The following is a 21073-nucleotide window of genomic DNA, read 5'->3' as shown; positions in this document are numbered from 1 at the left end:
CCACGTATCTTCTAATACTTATATGTTTAATTTTAAGGAAATCAAATTGATTCATTTGCAGTTTTATCTGGTGATAGCGTATAAAGAGTTGATTGATTTTACCTTTTTCAATGATTATCCAGTATCCTAACATCACTTACTGAAAATTATTGAAAAGTTAATGTATTTCTCACTGATTTGAGATATTCCTCTTATAAATACTAAATTTTTACATGCTGTTAGATTTACCTATTTTCTAGTCTATTGGTCTTTTTATTCATACGTGCTTTGGGAACATTTAGAATACTTGTAATTGAAAATGTCAAGATTCTTCAGGTGTCTGGAGTAGATATTGCTGCTTTTACTTCATATATTCATATTTTCAGTGGTTTGAAAAGAAAATCTCTATATTCACTGAATGAAGTCATCATGCCTTGAAAACTTCGTAAATGTTAGTATAATATGTTTTCATACAGTCAGTTGTTTTACAGTTTGACCTTGAATCGTTGCTAAGGAAATTTACTTGCTAATCTTTATGTAGTGGGTTCTTTTCGGGTCTACCAGTTGCTACTAAAGGAGCAGAGCTCCTTTTAGTTTCAGTGTTATTTAATATCTAATGTCTATTAAGACTTAGACATTACTACTAGAACTGTTTAACTTGGGAAGGAAGTGTTTTTTATCTACATTATTCCTTGATGAGTTTAACCACACATACAATAATATTTTCATATTATGTTATTAATATTTCGTTATGTATTTAGGAGGATGAAAAGGCAGCTGCTGAAATTTATGAGGAATTTCTTGCTGCTTTTGAAGGAAGTGATGGTAATAAAGTGAAAACATTTGTGCGAGGGGGTGTTGTTAATGCAGCTAAAGGTGAGTGTCAATATTTTAGTTCTTGAGCAAATCCTGAGTCTTGGTTGAATGACTGTAGGTAGATAATTATGTAAGAAGCCTGACTGCTTTTGACTTTCCCATTTCCTTTCTATTAGCACCCTCTAGTGGTTATATTAATTAGCAGAATCAATGGCCAAATGTGGCTTAGTGAGGTGACATTGAAGCCAGATAATTAAAAAAAATTAATACTTTTCAAGATTTAAGAAAGGGGAGCACTTTGCAAAAATTTTATCGTATGATAGTTTTACTATACAGTGAGTATTTTTAGTGGTTATGGTGGTATTTAAATTTAATTACATATTAATAGTGATAAATCTTTTTTGAAAAACATTTTAAAAATCTTTTTTATTTTAGTTTTACCTGTATTTTTGTATTTATGTGGTGCTGATCATTGAACCCAGTGCCCACACAGGCAGGCAAGCACTCTACCACTGAGCCATAACCCCAGCCTGATAAATCGTAATACTAAAACTTAGTAATTTTTGTTTATTTTTTAAAAAAATAGGAAAGAAAATCAAAGTGTAAAATTAGTTTTGAAACAATCTTTTGCATTTCAGAAGAACATGAAACAGATGAAAAAAGAGGTAAAATCTATAAGCCATCTTCAAGATTTGCAGATCAGAAAAATCCTCCAAATCAGTCATCCAATGAAAGACCACCATCTCTTCTTGTAATAGAAACCAAAAAACCTGTAAGTCATCCTTAAATAATTTAGGTTCAAAGATGACACTCCCAGTGATACTTTCAGTACTACCACTGTAAGCAGTTTGTTTTTAATTTGGGGGGCGGGGTGGGTAAACATTGAGTTACCACACTTTCTAACCCAGTAATTTATGTAGATGAGAGATAATAGGAGTAGGACATGTAAATGATATTCTTTTCTGAACATTGGTTGTTGTTCATTACATATATTGCAATTCATAAGTTGTCTGCCTTTTGGGTATAAATGTAAATAATTGAGGTTAGCTTTAGAATCAGTTCTGAACTGAGGTATTTAAATTATTAGCAGTGTGTAGTATATGTTTCCAAGGCATTTTTGAACTTTTTTAGGGAATTGCTATCAGAATTAGTGACATTGTATCTTAAATATTCTCAGCAGTATAAAAATTTTTATTCTTGAATGGTGGGGTTTTTATGGAGGATAGTAGATAGGCAGATGTGGGTAAAGTCATTTGAAACTGTATTTGGTGAATTAGTATGATAAAATTGAACAGTAAGATTGATTTTTCAGTTTTTAATTTTTTTGTTTCCATATTTCATTGGTACATTATAATTATATAAAAAGATTTATTACATATTCGTACATATACACTATTGATAGTATAATTAGGTCAGTATCATTCCTCAGTATTTCCCCTTTCGTCCTCTTCCTCCCTCTCCTTTGCTTTTTTGGTTTACTATTTTCATGAGACATCTCCACCCTACCATCTTTTTTTTTCTATATTCCCTTTCACATATAAGAGAAAACATGATCCTTGACTCTCTGAGTTTAGCTTATTTTATTTAACATAATGCTCTCAAGTTCTATCCATTTTACTGCAAATGATATAATTTCTTTCTTTACGACTGAATAAAACTATTATATATATATACCACATGTTATATATAATATATATATTATATATATATATTATATATATACCACATGTTCTTAATCCATTCCTTTATTGATGGGCACATAGGATGGTTCCATAACTGGTCTACTGTGAACTGTGCTACTATAGACATGGGTATGTATACCTGTGTTGCTAGAGTATGATGACTTTAATTCTTTAAATACTGTGGAGTGGTATAGCTGGGTCATATGATAGTTCCCTTTCTAGTCTTTTGGGGAATCTGCACACTGATTTCCACAGTGGGTGTGCTAATTTATAATTCCACCAAAAGTATGAAGGTGCTTTTTCTAAACACCTTCTCCTGCATTATTTTTGTGTGTATTCTTAGTGGATGCCATCCTAAGTGGAGTGAGATGAAATCTCAGTGTAGTTTTGATTTGCATTTCCCTAATTGCTAATGATGAACATTTTTTTCACATTCATTGTCCATTTGTATTTATAATTTCTTTGAGAAGTGTCTGTTTAGTTCATTTGCCCGTTTATTAATGGGGTTATTTGGTGGATTTTTTTAGATTATTGTATTTTTTTCTTTTGAAGCCATTGTGAATGGAATTATTTTCCCAGTTCTTTCTTAGCAGATTCATTAGAGATGTATAAGAAAACTATTGATTTTGTATGTTGATTTTGTATCCTGTGAGACAAAGTTTTCATGTGTAGTGTTTCAGATACTTTGAAAGCATTTAAAAAATAATTATTGGTAAAATTCATCCTTTTAAGGTATACAATTAGATAGTTTTTTTAGTCTATTCATGGTTGTTCAATAATCCCCTCTCTCTAGTTTCAGAACATTTTTATCACTCCCCCAAAATTCTATACCCAGAGTTATTCATCCCCTTTCCCTCAGACTCTCAGTTCTTGGCAAGCATTAATCTGCATTCTGTCTTTGGATTTGCCTATTCTGAGCAGTTCATACAGATGGAATCATCATGTAGTATTTTGTGTGTGGTTTCTGTTCTCAGCATATTTCAAGGTTCATCTTTCTTGTGGCATGTATTAGTATTTCAGTCCTTTGGTGGTCAAAAGGACTTTATGGTATATACCACATATTGTTTATCCATGCAGTACTTGGTGGATTCATTACTCCATAGGTTGTATTTCCTTGTCAGCTGTTAAGAATGTTGCAATTAAAAAAAGAGAGAGAGAGAGAGTAATGCTGTTACAAATATTTGTGTATGGGTTTTTGTGTGGGTGTAGGTTTTCAGTTCTTGTTAAATTCCACATATGGAATTAACTGGGTCACATAGTAACTCTTTAAATTTTTGAGACACTACCAAATTGTTTTCCAAAGTTTTGTAATCTTATAATGTATGATGGTTCCAGTTTCCCCATATCTTCACCAGCACTTTAAAAAATGATTTCCATCATCTTTGTGAGTGTGAAGTTGTACCTCATTTTGATTTTGAGACACATTTACCTAATGATGCTGACTGTCTTTTCATGTATTTATTGTCTATTTGTAATCTTTGAAGAAATAGCTATTCAATTTCTTGGCCCATATTTTAATTGAATTGTCTTTATTTTTGAGTTTTTAAAAGTATTTTATATTTTCTGGAGTCAAGTTTCTTACTGGCTACATGGTTTGTAAATGATTTCTCCTGTTCCATGACTTAACTTTGCCCTTTAATGCAGAGGAGCAGGGATGAGTACTAGGGATTGAACCCAGAGGTACTTTACCACTGAGCCACATCCCCAGCCCTTTTTATTATTATTGCCTAATTTTAATGTCATAAAAATGACATTATTCCTGTTTTCCTCTAGGAATTTTATGGTTTTTGCTCTTACATTTAGGTCTATTTGCTATTTTGAGATAATTTTGTGTATAATATGAAGTAGGGGTATATCTTCACTCTTGTGTGTGTAGGTATACATTCATTGTCCCAGCACTCTTTGTTGAAAAGACAGTTCTTCTCCATTGAATTATCTTGGAGTAGATTTCACTCATTGTTTTAGTAATTCATATCCCTCAAAGGCGATTGCTTTGGATTGTGCATATTTTCAGTAGTTATGGCAGTTATTTTATGAGAGTTCATTTCATTTACTGTTCTTGAATTCCATGCCCCACATCCCTTTTTTAGGACTACTTATTAGTGGCGTCTTTATTCACTAAAGACTACTTGTTGTTTTAAATCATTTTAATAATTTGTTATTTTGGGGGAGCCGAATGAATAGAGGAAATATTCAATGATAACAAGTATTCTCCCTTTTGAATTTAAATAATTGAGACATATTGAAACTAAAGTAAAAATTATTTAAATGTTTTATACAGCAATTAGTTTTTTTAAAATCTTATTTTGTTTGAATTGTCATTTGTCATATCTTTTCATAGCCACTGAAGAAAGGAGAGAAAGAAAAGAAAAAAAGCAATTTGGAACTTTTCAAAGAAGAATTGAAACAGTAAGTTTTATAGTAAGCAATAGGTATATTGAATAGATACTTAGAGTACAGATATGAAGAATATAGTTGTTATAACACCTACTTGCCATGTGCTTCTTTTAGGTATCGTAAAGATATTTGATGGAGTGTAGTTGAAATGAATTAGCATGTAGTCCAGCATCAAGGTTGCTTGCATTATGTGGATTCAGTTCTTTTGATTTATTTAGTGACTGGAGTCCTGTTTGTGATAGAAACAGTGTACTCACTGGAGTAGGAGTGGGGGGTGGTTAAGCATAATAAGAAATAGCAAGTTCAGTAGTTTTAATGCTGAATTTCCTCTTCACCTTAAAAGTGGGCTTTGTTTTCCATTGCTAGAATGATAGATATAGGGACACTAATCTTGGTTATTTTTGTAATATTTGTGAGTTAAATACTCACAATATTTCCAGTTATTTGGGGATGGCACTTGTATAAGCTCTGTTCTTATTAAATGTTGACAAGCAAATAGAGGTTCATTTTTATTGGTTGTAAATATTTTCAACAGAATTCAAGAAGAGCGTGATGAGAGGCATAAAACAAAAGGCAGGTTAAGTCGATTTGAGCCACCTCAGTCAGATTCTGATGGTCAGCGTCGTTCTAGTAAGTAACATTTATTTTAATGTGTATATTTATACTTAATCATACTGACAATTAAGAATTATTCTCTTTTCTCTCTTTTAAGTGGACGCGCCTTCCAGGAGAAATCGATCATCTGGTGGTAATACAGTTTTTTGCTTTTTTAATTAATAAGAAATTGTCAAGCTTTGTATTTTGGAGGGTATAACTTTTGTTTTCCTCTTTGCCCCAGTTCTTGATGATTATGCACCTGGCTCACATGATGTAGGAGATCCAAGTACTACTAATTTATACCTTGGAAACATTAATCCACAGGTAATATTAGTTAAATAAAATGAAGGTTGGAGGGCTGGGGAGATAGCTCAGTTGGTAGAGTGCTCGCCTTGCAAGCACAAGGCCCTGAGTTCAATCCCCAGCACCGCAAAAAAAAAAAAAAGAAGGTTGTTTTTGGCCTATTGCTTTATACTTTAGAAAGAAAACTTTCTTAGTTAATACAGAAATAAAATCAAGATTCTGATATTGGCAAATCTGATGAAACTAGATAGTCTCTAAAATTGTCTTGTAAACTTGGAACTTGTTGGTATGGCCCAGATTGTTTTGCTACAAATTTCTTGAGGGCTTTTCTCCCTCTTCCAGTAACTGGACTAGACACTGAATACAGAATGGTTTGGTAGGTGCTGATTTTATTATTTATCAAATCGGGCTATGACCAGTGATGGCCATATTTTCATAATACCTAAATACATAGCTTGCTTTTCTTTTTTCTTCTGATAGCAAACTAGTGTTTGCGGTTTTATCTTTGATATTTTAATTCTTTTCCTGCTTCAGTATTGTAATTATGTTATGGGAGTTGTAGTGGTATCGTACAGAATATTCTTTCTAAAACTTAGAGCTGGGCGTGATGGCACACACTTGTACTCTCCCTTGCAGCTCAGGAGACTAAGGCAGCAATTTAGCAAGATCCTTTCTCAAAAAAATAAAAGGCCTGAAGATGTGGTTCAGTGGTTGAGCACTCCTGAGTTCAATCCCCAGTAACACCAAAAAAAAAAAAAAAAAAAAAAAAAGGGAAAGGAAAACAAACAAAAAAACCCCACCTACTTTTGACCATATGTTCACTGTTTTGTTTTCCCTACTTTTGTGCTACACTGGTAGGAAATAGTTGGGCGTTGTAAAGAGAGAAGGTTATTTAGATTCCAGAATATTAAAACAGAAAGAGGGGAGTTATATATGCTTTTGTTTTCTTCAGCCACGCAGCCTTTCTACCCTGGGATTTTATTTAAGTGTAACAGTGTTTGTGATTCAAAAATAAGTGCCCCAGGAGTGCAGGGTTTTACCTGTGTAGATTTTCTAGTGCTTGAATGGAAAATTGTTGTATTAATATGTTGCTTTTCATTTTGCCAAAATTTCTTTGCTTTCTATTGCATAGAATTTTTTTTTTTTTTTTTTTGCATACCAAAAAAATCTTAATGCCTTTTCATAGATGAATGAAGAAATGCTGTGCCAAGAATTTGGAAGATTTGGACCTTTAGCTAGTGTGAAAATTATGTGGCCTAGAACTGATGAAGAAAGAGCCAGAGAGAGAAATTGTGGCTTTGTGGCCTTTATGAATAGAAGAGATGCTGAAAGAGCTTTAAAAAATTTAAATGGTAAGAAAGTTTAAGTTATCCACTTAGACATTTCTTTGGTTTGGAAAAGTGGTTATAAAAACTCCAGTGAGGAATGAAGATGTTAAAAATGTAATAAAATTAAAATCATCAGAAATACTTTATTTTCTTTAGAGACTTAGCAGAGTGATCTTTCTTTTCTTTTTTTGTAGGAAAAATGATTATGTCTTTTGAAATGAAGTTAGGTTGGGGTAAAGCTGTACCTATTCCTCCACATCCAATATACATTCCGCCTTCTATGATGGAACATACACTTCCCCCACCTCCATCCGGACTGCCTTTTAACGCGCAGCCTAGAGAGCGGTTAAAAAACCCCAATGCTCCAATGTTACCACCACCTAAAAACAAGGAGGATTTTGAGAAGGTAATTTAAAAAATGTACATAGGGCCGCATCTAATTTGTAAATACTAAATCTGTGGTAGTGTTTCTTTTCAACAATTTTATAGAAAATGTGTGTGTAATTCTGTTTGGCAACTTCTTAAAGAAATAAATAGATGTGTTCCCTGCCTTAGCCCATGGAAACCCTGTATTGAAATACTAGGTCACATTTTTATTTGTGGCTATCATTCCTTTTTTGACCACTTGTTAAGTTTTTTTCTCCCCCTTTGTCCAGTGTTGTATCCAGGTTTGCTTAAGTGCAGTATCTAAATTTACTTTGTTCTAAGAAAGTGATAGTTTTTATTTGGTTAAGTGACTTATCAGTTAGAAAGATCACCTAAATAGTTAAATTGTTTGGATGGCAGCTAGCTAACTCTCAAGGTTTGAGGTATTAGAATATTTGAGAATATATGTGATATTTAAAAAAAGTTAATCTAGTAAAAGCAAAGGGTGAGTATTTCTCTTTATTAAACATAAAACCAACTGAATTTCAACTTATAAGAATCTGTTGGTTCTGTTGTGACTTAATTACACTTAAAATGACAGGGCTGGTTTTAAAGGCTTGGGAACAAAGTAGCAAAACTGTATGATCAGAGGCAAACGGCTAATTATTTCACAAATTAAAATCTTTATCTGATAATTCTCAGTGTAGTACCTATTTCAGTGCATTGATGTGCATTCTGGCAGGAATGTTCTGATTCTTTGCATTTGGTGAACATTTATTGTTCACTGAACACATCCATTTGCATTTATGTAATTGCTTAGTGTATAATTACTTCAAATGCAGTGATTGCCTGCAAAACTTGTGATTAGATGTGTAGTATTTTCAATGCATATGTATATTTTTGCTTGTTACTTGTTAACAATACTCACATATTCTATGTTTATTATCTGATGTGACTTCATATACAGACTCTGTCGCAAGCCATAGTCAAAGTGGTTATCCCAACAGAAAGGTACATGTTTTTCTTTATTATTACTGATCTAAATATAGACAATATCCCCTTATGAATTTAAAAAAAAATGGTGTTGAGGAAAAGGTAATATCTTGACTGAGCAATGGTTCCTTCCCAGTACTTTTTGGGGGGATGTATGAAATTTAATTAATTTTAGTGTACTTTGCAATTTTACATCATTATCTTTTGTTTTTATTGTTATTAATGTAGAGAATTTTTATAGCTTTGGTAGCTAGAATATGTTTAATAGATTTAATCTGCAGTTGTTCTAATGTTAAACTATTACAATGGGAGAATAGGTGTTTTAAATAAAACATCTTAAATTATAGATAATGTTACAATTTGACCCAATCTTATTTTTTTTTATTTTTTGATTTCTGAATTATCCACGTTTAATATATAATCTTGGTTTGCATTCTCCTTACTGAGGGCATAGTTTATTTTTTTCCTAATTGATTTTAAGAAGAAATTCCTATTATTTTTGCGAATGCTGTATTTACTAGAAATTTTTTTCCATGGTAACAAGGGTGTTTGGAATTCTTTTATTTTTCTTTCTCCCTTTTTTTTTTCTTTCTCAATATACTATTAATGCAGAATAATTCGTACTCTAGGTATGCTCTTGCTCAGTCAAGCTAAGCCTTTTCCCAAACACAGGAACACAACACTGGTTGAATAATAAATGAACACAAAAGAATACCAAATTCTCTTTGACATTGGCCTTGGTGAGCAACACCAGCTGAACTGTCTGCGGCAGCGGGGGACCAGGAAAACATCATGGGATGGATTGGGAAAGTATACAGTTTTTGACCAGACATTGGTACGATCGACTCCAATAAATGTGGTTTTATTATAACTGAGAGACAATTTTTTTGTTTTTTGTTTTTTTTTTTTGTTGTGGTTGCCCAGAATAAGATAATTACCATTTTAAAATAAAATAATGCACTTTAAAATATATTATCTTTTTGTACTACACTGTTTTATCCTGATAGAAAGTCAACATTTTTTTAAAAAATAAGGAAATTACACAATTCTTAAGGAAAAAAGTGTGATTACAATTCTTTAATATTGAATTCAAGTTAGCAACAACTAATTGTCAGATTTTGATTTTAAATAATCATATGAAACATTTAAAAACTTTTTAATTTTGTAAAAATAGATTTTATCAGTTACAAGCCTGTTTAAAACTATAGTGGGTTTTTTTCCACTGATAAAGCGTTCACAGGAAAGTATTTTTGCAACATTCAAAAAACATATATCCCATAGTAGCTTTACTTGTGGCTCAACTTATTTCTGAACAAAATTTTGAGTATACATTTTGCTGAAAAATCTTGACTCACCATTAGAGTGAACCCTTTGGTTTTAAACTTGCTAAACCATTTTTCATCTATCTTTAATACTAAAGTTGCTTTTGAATCTTAATTCACACAAGTTTCTGGGTGTATTGTGTTTGTCCACCTAGTAAATGGTCTTATATATTATAATTCATAAAATTTCCCTATCCTTTAATTTGGCTCATAGCAGTGAGAATTTTGGAACTGAATCATAATTTACATTATCCATCTCCCTTTCTTCAAAATAATGTCATTAACTTTATGGATGCTGAGAATACATACTCATTTAGATTTCAACTGCATATTTGCAGTTTAATAGTTATGAAGGAAAAATGATTTTTAAATTACAGTTCAGTGATTTTTGTTTTTAGTTTTAACAATTTAAGGTTGAATTAATAGTTTTAAATATATAGTTGCCCCTTTGTAAAGATTTATACCTGCATATAATTTTTGATCTTCTTTAGAATTATTTTTTTCCACTATGTAGAGATCTTAGCATCCACTTAAGTAGATTTGTTTGAAAACTGTGAGAAAATAATTATAGTCAACATAAGATAGGTTACTTTACTGTCCATGTACTCTGAAATAGGGAGTTATATACAGCCAAAAAAAAAAAAAAATTCCGTCTTGTTCTATAACTATATTTATATTCTAGCAGTTATATGAACTTAATTTGATCTGGGAATGCTAAAGATGTAATTTTAAGTGTGTGCCTTATACCAAGAGCCAATATCCTTTTGCTTTTCCCAATTGTTATTTGCCAGCTCTGTGTGCTGGGTGGCTGGTGAAATGAGAAATTAAAAGCAGCTTATAAATAAGCTGAGTCATTTTTGCCTGATACCATAATCAATGTCTGAAATTGTGTTTGGAGTCTTATTAGACATTTTAGCTTTAGATTTAAAAAAATCAATAAAGGCTTTCTGTGAATTCAACCAATAAAATGAGTATACTAAAAAGTTATGTATATTTATTTTGGCTTAAATATTGGAAAATAATTGTCATAGAAAATGGAAAGGGCATCTCACCATGTCCCCCAATTTGGAAAGAGTAGGACTCCATTCACTTAAGGCTTTGGCAATATAATTTCCTTATTGATTCTTAACATGTAGGCAGAGTTACATGCCATGAATTGTGAACTGGTTTAAAGTGTGCTTCAAAGGGATGTTGCCTCATTAGAGGTCAGATTTAATAAAAACTCCATCTAGCATTATGTGTACCAGAAAAGCACAGGAATTGGATGGATTTTTCATTAAATCAGGCCTTAAATTTGACATGTAGTTTTGCACTTTCATAAATTATAGTCATGGTCATAACATTTCAGTACAACTACAAAAGTGCTTGGATTAGGAATATTTTCTTTTAAAACAGATAGTATGTAAATTTTAGATGGTTATAATATACAAGTTCTAAGTTACTGATTTTATATATTTACAGCTTCCCAATTAGTTGTGATTGAGGATTTAATATTTTGCATTTGAAAAATAAAATTAAGTGGCATTTAGAAAATTAAATCTTTATTACTATGAGGCTGTGTTGTGGTTTCCCACCCTCCCTTCACCTTTCCTTCCCTCCCGCTCCCCTACTCCCACTGTCCTGTTCCCTCTTAATGCACAAGGCATTAACATATGCTCCAGGTTACTTTTTTGGTATAAATTCTGTTTTAGTCAGCAGAATAATCTTTTTCTGCACAATTATAGTAATTTAGGTCAAGTATAGTTTTATATAGTGGTAGGTCTGAATCCATTTTCTTTAACTGTGTTGTTGTTGTAGGAATTTGCTCGCCCTGATACATCGAATGATAGAGTTTGTTGTACGTGAAGGGCCAATGTTTGAAGCTATGATTATGAACAGAGAAATCAACAATCCTATGTTCAGGTGTGTAGTGTTTTAAATTGTGGTACTATAACATACTATAACATAAAAGTTACCATTATAATAATTTTTAAGTGTACAGTTCAGTGCCTTTAAGTTCATTCACATTGTTGTATAACCATGACCATCATCCATCCCCAGAACTTTCTTCATCTTCCAGACCTGAAACCGTGTACCCGTTAAATAATAACTCCATCTCTCCATCTATCTCCTCACGGCCACTGTACTTCTTTATGTCTCTATGACTTTGACTCTAGGCATCTCATATAAGTGAAATGATACAATATTTGTCCTTTCATTACTATCCTATTTAACTTACCATAATGTCATTAAAGTTCATCCATGTTATAGCTATAGACCAGTATTTTTTTCCTTTTTAAGTCTGAATAGTATTCCATTATGTGTATGTGCCATATTTTATCTTCAGATGGATATTTTAAAACTTTTTAACTTGTTTTTTGGAATTAAGAATCAAAAATAAAATTTAAAAGTACAAGATTATTTTTGCAAAAGGATAAGTCATTTGTTGTAGATTGGAATCTTAGGTCAGTTTTCCATCACATTTTGATTTAGTTAATTAAATAGCATTGTTTTTAGCATTGTCTAGGAGAAAAATTCTCTTCATTATGCTTTTCCATGGAAGAATCATTCATAATCAAACTAGTTAAATGAGTTTGAAAGGAAATTGTTTATTTTCTGAAATTGATGTGATATTTAAGACACTAATTTAACACTCTTGAAGTAGTGTAAAATCTCTGCTTTTGAAATTAGAGAAAATGGAGAAAATCTCTCCATTGTCTTATCTAACCTGTAAGTGTTCCATATAAATCATTGTAAGACTAAGCAAGAAACATGCCTTTTGAGTATTGAACTCAGTCACTTGAGTGATCTGGGGCTGGGATATCAGAAAGGGGTAAGGAGCAGGTGGCAGTGTATAAGGAATTTTTTTGGGATCTCTTTGCTTTTAATTGTTTTTTAGAATTAAATGGGCAAATAGTGTTTCTCATTTGTTTAATTGAAGGTTGCCCTTTCTAAAGGAATATAATGTTTAATTTTTAAAAAATTTTTTTTAGGTTCTTATTTGAAAACCAGACACCTGCCCATGTTTACTACAGGTGGAAGCTTTATTCTATTCTACAGGCAAGTAGAATTAATTTCTTTGTTAACCTTTCACTCCTTAGTTTTTAGACCTTTCTAATAACTTCCTGGATATTTATTAGGGAGATTCTCCAACTAAATGGCGGACGGAAGATTTTCGTATGTTCAAAAATGGATCCTTTTGGAGGCCACCACCATTAAATCCATACCTGCATGGAATGTCAGAAGAACAAGAAACAGAAGCTTTTGTAGAGGAACCTAGTAAGAAGGGAGCACTTAAGGAAGAGTAAGATTTTTTTTTCTTTCTGTTATACATGGAGAAAAGTCACTTTGCTTTAATTAATAGTCTTACTGGTTTAACCATAAAATAAAATGTTTTTCTCACTTGTGAATGTTTAAAATATTGACATCTCAGAGGGTAGGAAAGATGGTGAAATGATACAGACATTATTACCCTGTGTACATGTATGATTACTCAAATGGTGTGGCTCTACATTGTGTAAAACCAGAGAAATGAAAAGTTGAACTCCATTTTTGTACAGTGAATCAGTGCATTCTGCTGTCATGTTTAACTAAGTACAACAAACAATAAAAGGAATTAACATCTTTCATCATATGCTTTATAATTTTAAAAATTATGGCAAATACACGTGTCTGTCCTATTAACCTTGTCCTTTGCCTAGTGATAAAATTATTGATGATCTCTTAAACATGATTAATTTCTTTCTCTGGCATTGGAATACTTCAAGCTCTTAAAGGAATTATCTGGGGACCCTTAGAATTCTTGCCTCTTTGAGTACAACATAAAGAGGAAAAATTACCGTATGGCTAGGAGGGGGTCAGATGTTGACTATGCAAAGCCTTTTTATAGAGCTTACAGTGTGTGGTGAGCTGTGAGGTGGCTGCCATGGAAACATGTTATTAGTGCTCACTCAGCCCTGGCAAATGCGATTAGCCTGATTTAAAAAGCAGAAACATATTTATCTATTAAATATTTGGAGGATATTCTATATATCTCATAGGAAAAATAAGCTAAAAGAATTTTTAGCATTTATACTTCATTGCATAGTCTATTTATCTTAATACATGTTGCATTGATGCACTGTTTGTGAGAGTGTTTGAGTGTATTTGTTTCTGTAGGTACAGGTTCATCATTACTTTAGTCCAGGAATCTGCAAGCAGCTCAAAGCATAAATCTGACTGCCTATTTTTATAAATACGGTTTTGTTGGGATATACCCATGACCATTTCTTTACATGTTGTCTATGGCTGCTTTGATGGTACAGCAGTAGAGTAACTGACAGACCATATGGCTTGCAGAACCTAAAATATTTGTGATCTTATCCTTTACAGAAAAAGTTAGCCTGTCCTAATCCCATGGTAGTGCTAAAGTAATAGACTTCCTTCAAGAAAGGAGAGTACAGAACTTGAAGGTTTTTCTTCAGCGTGATGAGATAATCTTGAAGATTTGGAAAAATACCTATAATATTAAGTTTACTTAATTTGTAGGCTAAAAAAGTCATTGAATACTTTTAGTTTCAGGAAAAGTGTTCTTCCATAAATAAGTTCTTAAAAAAATGATAATGAATTTGGGGGACTTAATATAATTCAGTCTTAAGAACTATTTTATCTGAGTGAATTTTAAAGAGATTAGTTTATGAGCAAAAATTGTAGTAGCATTTGAAATTTGTATCTGTAAATATTTATAATTTAAAAATTTATATTCAGACAGAGGGACAAATTAGAAGAAATCTTACGGGGATTAACTCCAAGAAAAAATGATATTGGAGATGCAATGGTCTTCTGTCTTAACAATGCCGAAGCTGCTGAAGAAATAGTGGATTGCATTACTGAATCATTGTCTATCTTAAAGACACCTCTTCCTAAAAAGGTATGGGAATGGTTTCTTTTTCTGAACATTTAATTAAGTAAATAGGAGATAATAGTTGACTTCTTTTTGAATTTGAATTGGTTTCCTTTTTGCATGAAGAACTTTGGACACAGTCTTTCCCATGTAGTTTTATTTTCCTTCTGCCTGGGAAACTTTTGTTCATTGACATCCAAGTAATCAACAAGCCGAACTGTAAATGAGTTACAGATTTTATTTCTGCCAGTGTCATGGCATGGTGATGTTGAATTTTATATAACTCTTCTAATTGGTAGTGATTATAAAATTAATAGCTGAACATTAGCCTTATATCCCCGGTTCCAAGAAATGACAATAGAGTTTTTTCTAGATATATTATTGGCTAATGGTTTTTATTTTTAATCCATTTTGTGTTATCTTTTGGCATTATAGATTGCCAGATTATATTTGGTTTCTGATGTTTTGTACAACTCTTCAGCCAAAGTTGCCAATGCTTCATATTATAGAAAATTGTAAGTATGATGATGTAAGCTGATATTCCCGAAATAAAATAATTAAGGGTAAGGAATTTAGAAAAGAGGATCAATTATTAACATCCCCCACTAAGACAAAATAATTTGAATTTATTTATGGTTAGAGAATTCTATTTTATATTGGCTTGGATTTATTGAACTAAACTGCTATGATCTTAATTACGTTTTTTATGATGTTTTCATTTTATAACAGTTTTTAAATATCATTTTCCTCAGTGTTGAAAAAATAACAAGATAGGTGAAGTTAAAAAATAACTTATGTTTTCTTGTTTAGCTGTTGCGTAATAAGCAGTATAAGTATTGTTATACATAAAGGAATAGACCAAAGATACATTAACTATAGCATCTCCATTTTTTTCTGTTCATCATTGTATTGTTTTTGTTAATGACTTTTGAGGCATTGAGAAATTATGCTGCTATTCTGTAATTAATCTTTCTCTTCTGTTTCCTAGAGTTCCTATTCCGTTTTTATTTTATAAATTAGGCTTGGGAGTAAAACTTGTCTCCAAAAGAAAATTTAGTAATGGATCCAACTCTGCTGTTAGTTTTCGCTATGGACAAGTTACTTAATTTTTTTTAAGTTTCCTATTTATAGAACAAGTTGAACTAGGTGGTTCAACTGTGTCCTAAATGTAAAGTACCTTGTTTGTGAAGGGAATTAGTGTTTAAGACTCTTGGGGGAACTTTACTGGAGAAAATTTAGAATAGTAGGAGTTAAAGCAATTCAGATATGGTTTTAGAATTTACCTAGGTCTTAATTTTTAAGGGTTTAATCAATTAATTTTTAAATATTTTAAGTCCAAGAGGATTTTCATTGACTAGCATATTGAAGAGGAGGTGGAATCTGAAACAAATTTTATTTTAAAGAATATATTATTTGAATTTCAGTTTTGAAACAAAGTTATGTCAGATATTTTCAGACCTCAATGCTACCTATCGTACAATTCAAGGCCATTTGCAATCTGAAAATTTTAAGGTATGTGTATTGTCTTACTGTTTTTGCCTTAGTGTTCTAAATAGGTACAGTAGGAGGGCATTGGAGGGCTAGAAAAGTACATAAGACAGGAATAAGGCACACATTTAAAACATTGGTGTTTTAGGAATTCTTGTTTTAAAACCTGCCATTTTGTCTTCATTGTTTAAAAGCATATGAAAATTTAGGATAATCACCTATTTGGAAAAATACCTATAATATTAAGTTTACTTAATTTGTAGGCTAAAAAGTCATTTAATACTTTTAGTTTCAGGAAAAGTGTTCTTCCATACATAAGTTTATGATTAGTTTTAAGTGTTAATTTAAATATTTTTTTTGCCCCCTAACAAAGCACATTCAGAAGTTCACCCGTTTTGTAATGGTACATACAATGTGATTGGCTTAGGGAACGTACATTTTAGTTATTTATCATTCAGTTACTAATTTTTTATAACCTCATAAGCAGTAGACTGGTGTTAAGAAAAGCCAAACAAAGCCAAAAAATAACTTACTTATAATCGAATAAGTGAATATACTTTCATGGAAAGAAGACTTTGTTAAGAAAATTTTTTAGCTTGGGAAGATAGCCAGTGACCCCATTATCTAGGAGATTCAGACAAATCTATTTTTTAAATGTTTGATCTGAAATTTTTGCCCTAAGGTAGAACTGACAGAATAGTTTAGGGAAGGGGCAGAGGAAGATATTAGCCAGACATGTTAAGTACTTTATTGGGCCACAGGAGATTCAGGTTAAAACTTGGCCTCTTTGATTTTTAATTTTTCTAAATTTCTGTTAAGTGTATCCCAGAATATGGCTCATGTTTAGTACTAATGGTATTGGAATTGACCTTACGTGGTGAAAAGCAAAGTTATGGGTGTCCTGGCCTCCTTTTAATTTGAAGGTGACATCGATTTTGTTTTTTAAATGAGATGTTATTTTCTTTAAATTTTGTAAAGAATGTCAGTTTAAAGGAAAATTCTGCAGATTATGATGGTTATTTCTTATGAACAGAAGTTTGAGACACTGCCCACAATAGTAACTCATTGTCTATTTCCTGTTTATTTAGCAACGGGTAATGACCTGCTTCAGAGCATGGGAAGATTGGGCAATTTATCCAGAACCATTTTTGATCAAACTACAAAATATTTTCTTAGGACTTGTAAATATTATTGAGGAAAAGGAAACAGAGGTAGGCACTCTGTATTTGTCTGATTGTTTTTGAAATTTGTTTTGGGACTGCGGTGTGATATGTTACATATGTGTATAGCATTTTTTTGTAAAAATATGTATTGTTTAACACTAAATAGTGATTTTTTTTTTTTTTCAATTGCTAAAATTGCCAGAGCCCTTGAATCAAAATTATATATAGTGGGAGTTTTCTGTGTTATGTTGTTATATACAAGTTACAGCTATTTTTTTTTAAATTGATGACATGAAGAGATTTATGATATGGTAGAGAAAGAAAGCAATATATAGATGTTCCATGCCTTATGATGGGGTCCCAAATTACCCATTAAGTTGGACCCATTGTAAGTTGATTGTAGGTAAGGTGAAAAAATTTGATGCAGCCAATCTACTGAACATCATAGCTCCCTCTACCATAAACATGCTCAGGACACTTAAATTACCTAACACAAAGCCTAGTTTTAAATAAAGTCCTGACTATCTCATGTAACTTACTGTTTCCAAAAATGGTGGTAACACAGTACACTGTAAAATACCAGGTGGTTATCCATGTGATCAAGTGCCTGACAGAGCAATGGCTTGCTGCTATTGCCCAGTGTCACAAGATCATACTGTTATCCTAGGAATATCTCACAGTTCAAAATTTGGAGTACAATTAGGCTCTGATGCATATCACTGTTGCACCATTACAAATTCGAAAAATCATCGTATCATAAGTTGGGAACTGTCTGTATTTAGCATGACTTCATTTGATTAAAGATAACTATTTAAGTAAATATACACATGAAAAAATATAGCACTGTGGTAGCAGATTCAATTCACCTCTACTCTGTTGCTTTTTACCTCCTAAATAGTTCTTGAGTCTTTTCATCTTATTTTACTAGTCAAGCTGTACGTTTTCACTCCTGCAAGATCCAACCTGCACTCTAACTCATGGGTTTTGTTTCAGTTTCTTAAGTGTGTAATGTTTTCTCCTGCCATTCCCTTTGTGCATTATCTTCTGTGTTTGGAACCTCTCTTTACCTAACACTATCAGATCTTAGTCTAAATGTAACTTCACGGAGTCTTCTCTGACTTCTGAACGTGAAACTTCCTTATGAACCATTCTAGTAGGATGATGATGTATCTCTTTATTGTAACAGTATTTGTATATTGTGATTATCTGATTTCCTGACACACTTCTCAAACAACAACAATAACAAAAATCTTTGCTAAGTTCTGTGATGGGGTTACCTGGATTTGCTCATCATTAACTCACATGGTACCTAGAACCAATAAGCACTTGGTAAATATTATATAAAGGAAGGTACCAATTCCTCTTTCTTGGGCAGACTGGGCAATAAAATATTATTGTCCTTACATTGTACCTTGGGATGTGGGTATCCAGCCACGCTGACTTCTACCGAATTGCAAATTAATCTTATAGCAATGTGACTTTAACAAGCAAAGAAAGCGTTACAGTTGTATGTGGTTCTGCAGGATGTACCAGATGATCTTGATGGTGCGCCCATTGAAGAAGAGCTGGATGGTGCACCTCTAGAAGACGTAGATGGGATTCCCATTGATGCTGCTCCCATTGATGATCTGGATGGAGTGCCTATAAAAAGTCTTGATGATGATCTGGATGGAGTGCCTTGTAAGTTCAGATTTTAAGCATTAAATGTAGCGAATAAGTTTAATTACCTAAACTAATTTCCACACATGCTAAGATGGAAAAAAATATTTCTATTTAAGGTATCACTTTTTTTAGACTTTTCTAAATTCAAACATCCTTATATATGTTTATACCAAGATAAATATATATGTTTATACCAAGGACAAGAATTTTTTATGGTCTCCTTTCTTTGTTGAGATAGTCAGCGTCCCTTAATATTAGTAAGGTTTTTTTTTTTAAGTTTATTTTTATTGTAAACAAATGGGGTATATCTTGTTTCTCTGTACATGAAGTAGAGGCATACCATTTGTGTAATCATACATTTACCTAAGGTAATAGTTTTTGCTTCATTCTGTTATTTTTTCCCCTCCCCCCCACCCCTCTTACCCCCTCTTTTCCATCTGTACAGTCCCTCCTTCCTCCATTCTTACCTCCCTCCCACCCCACATCATCTGCTTATCAGCGAGATCATTCGTCCTTTGGTTTTTTAAGATTGGCTTATCTCACTTAGCATGATATTCTCCAATTTCATCCAATTGCCTGCAAATGCCATAATTTTATTATTTTTTATGGCTGAGTAATATTGTGTGTGTGTGTGTGTATATATCACAGTTTCTTTATCCATTCATCAATTGAAGGGCGTCTAGGTTGGTTCCACAGTCTGGGCTATTGTGAATTGAGCAGCTATGAACATTGATGTGGCTGTATCTCTGTAGTATGCTGATTTTAAGTCAACTTTGGCCGAGGAGTGGGATAGCTGGGTCAAATGGTTTTTCCATTCCAAGTTTTCCAAGGAATCTCCCCACTGCTTTCCAGAGTGGCTACACTAATTTGCAACCCACCAGCAATGTATGAGTGTACCTTTTTCCTCACATCCTTGCCAACACCTGTTGTTGCTTGTATTCTTGATAATCGCCATTCTAATTGGGGTGAGATGGAATCTTAGGGTAGTTTTGGTTTGCATTTCTCTTATTACTAGAGATGTTGAACATTTTTTTATGTATCTGTTGATTGCTTGTACATCTTCTTCTGTGAAGTGTCTGTTCATTTCCTTAGCCCATTTGTTGATTGGGTTATTTGTATTCTTGGTGTAGAGATTTTTGAGTTCTTTATATATTCTGGAAATTAGTGCTGTGTCTGAAGTATGAGTGGCAAAGATTTTCTCCCACTCTGTAGGTTCTCTCTTTACATTGCTGATAGTTTCCTTTGCTGAGATAAAGCTTTTTAGTGTGAGTCTATCCCAGTTATTGATTCTTGCTTTTATTTCTTGTGCTATGGGAGTCCTGTTAAGGAAGTCTGATCCTACACCAACATGTTGAAGATTTGGACCTACTTTTTCTTCTATAAGATGCAGGGTCTCTGGTCTGTTTCCAAGGTCCTTGATCCATTTTGAGTTGAGCTTTATGCAGGGTGAGAGAGAGGTTTAGTTTCATTCTGTTGCATGTGGATTTCCAGTTTTCCCAGCACCATTTGTTGAAGAGGCTGTCTTTTCTCCATTACATATTTTTGGCACCTTTGTCTAGTATGAGAAAATTGTGTTTATTTGGGTTTGTGTCCATGTCCTCTATTCTGTACCATTGATCTACTTATCTATTTTGGTGCCAATACCATGCCGTTTTTGTACTGTTGCTTTGTAGTATAGTTGAAGTTCTGGTATTGCGATACCCCCTACTTCACTCTTCCTCCTAAGGATTGCTTTAGCTATTCTGGGTTTCTTATTCTTCCAGATGAATTTCATAATTGCTTGCTCTATTTCTGTTAGGTATTTCATTGGGATTTTAATTGGAATTGCATTGAATCTGTATAGCACTTTGGGTAGTATGACCATTTTGACAATATTAATTCTGCCTATCCAAGAACATGAGAGATCTTTCCATCTTCTAAGGTTTTCTTTAATTTCTTTCTTTAGTGTTCTGTAGTTCTCATTGTAGAGGTCTTTCACCTCTTTTGTGAGATTGATTCCCAAGTATTTTATTTTTTTCGAGGCTATTGTGAATGGGGTAGTTTTCCTAACTTCTCTTTCTGAAGATTCATCACTTATGTATAAAAATGCATTGGATTTATGAGTATTGATCTTGTA

General features: G+C 32.6%; 1 protein-coding gene across 4 annotated transcripts in view; it reads left to right on the top strand.

The window, feature by feature from the left end:
* The window catches only part of U2surp (U2 snRNP associated SURP domain containing), a 47745-nt gene that overhangs the window by 12500 nt on the left and 14172 nt on the right, over positions 1 to 21073 (top strand). Inside the window, exons 5-21 of one of the 4 annotated variants that reach the window (XM_047563337.1) lie at positions 741 to 855; positions 1437 to 1567; positions 4819 to 4886; positions 5410 to 5504; positions 5587 to 5622; positions 5713 to 5795; positions 6961 to 7126; positions 7297 to 7508; positions 8436 to 8479; positions 11581 to 11685; positions 12756 to 12822; positions 12903 to 13066; positions 14509 to 14671; positions 15080 to 15159; positions 16069 to 16156; positions 17221 to 17343; positions 18819 to 18975. In XM_047563337.1, the coding sequence (XP_047419293.1) occupies positions 741 to 855; positions 1437 to 1567; positions 4819 to 4886; positions 5410 to 5504; positions 5587 to 5622; positions 5713 to 5795; positions 6961 to 7126; positions 7297 to 7508; positions 8436 to 8479; positions 11581 to 11685; positions 12756 to 12822; positions 12903 to 13066; positions 14509 to 14671; positions 15080 to 15159; positions 16069 to 16156; positions 17221 to 17343; positions 18819 to 18975 (1897 nt within the window). Of the gene's footprint in view, positions 1 to 740; positions 856 to 1433; positions 1568 to 4818; positions 4887 to 5409; positions 5505 to 5586; positions 5623 to 5712; positions 5796 to 6960; positions 7127 to 7296; positions 7509 to 8435; positions 8480 to 11580; positions 11686 to 12755; positions 12823 to 12902; positions 13067 to 14508; positions 14672 to 15079; positions 15160 to 16068; positions 16157 to 17220; positions 17344 to 18818; positions 18976 to 21073 lie in introns of those variants that run through there. The other 3 variants (XM_047563336.1, XM_047563335.1, XM_047563338.1) reach the window with 3 other exon arrangements.

Source organism: Sciurus carolinensis, chromosome 9, assembly GCF_902686445.1.
Source record: "Sciurus carolinensis chromosome 9, mSciCar1.2, whole genome shotgun sequence".
NCBI lineage: Eukaryota > Metazoa > Chordata > Mammalia > Rodentia > Sciuridae > Sciurus > Sciurus carolinensis.
Note: the sequence above shows the minus strand (reverse complement) of the source record. Positions and strands in the feature narration are given on the sequence as shown.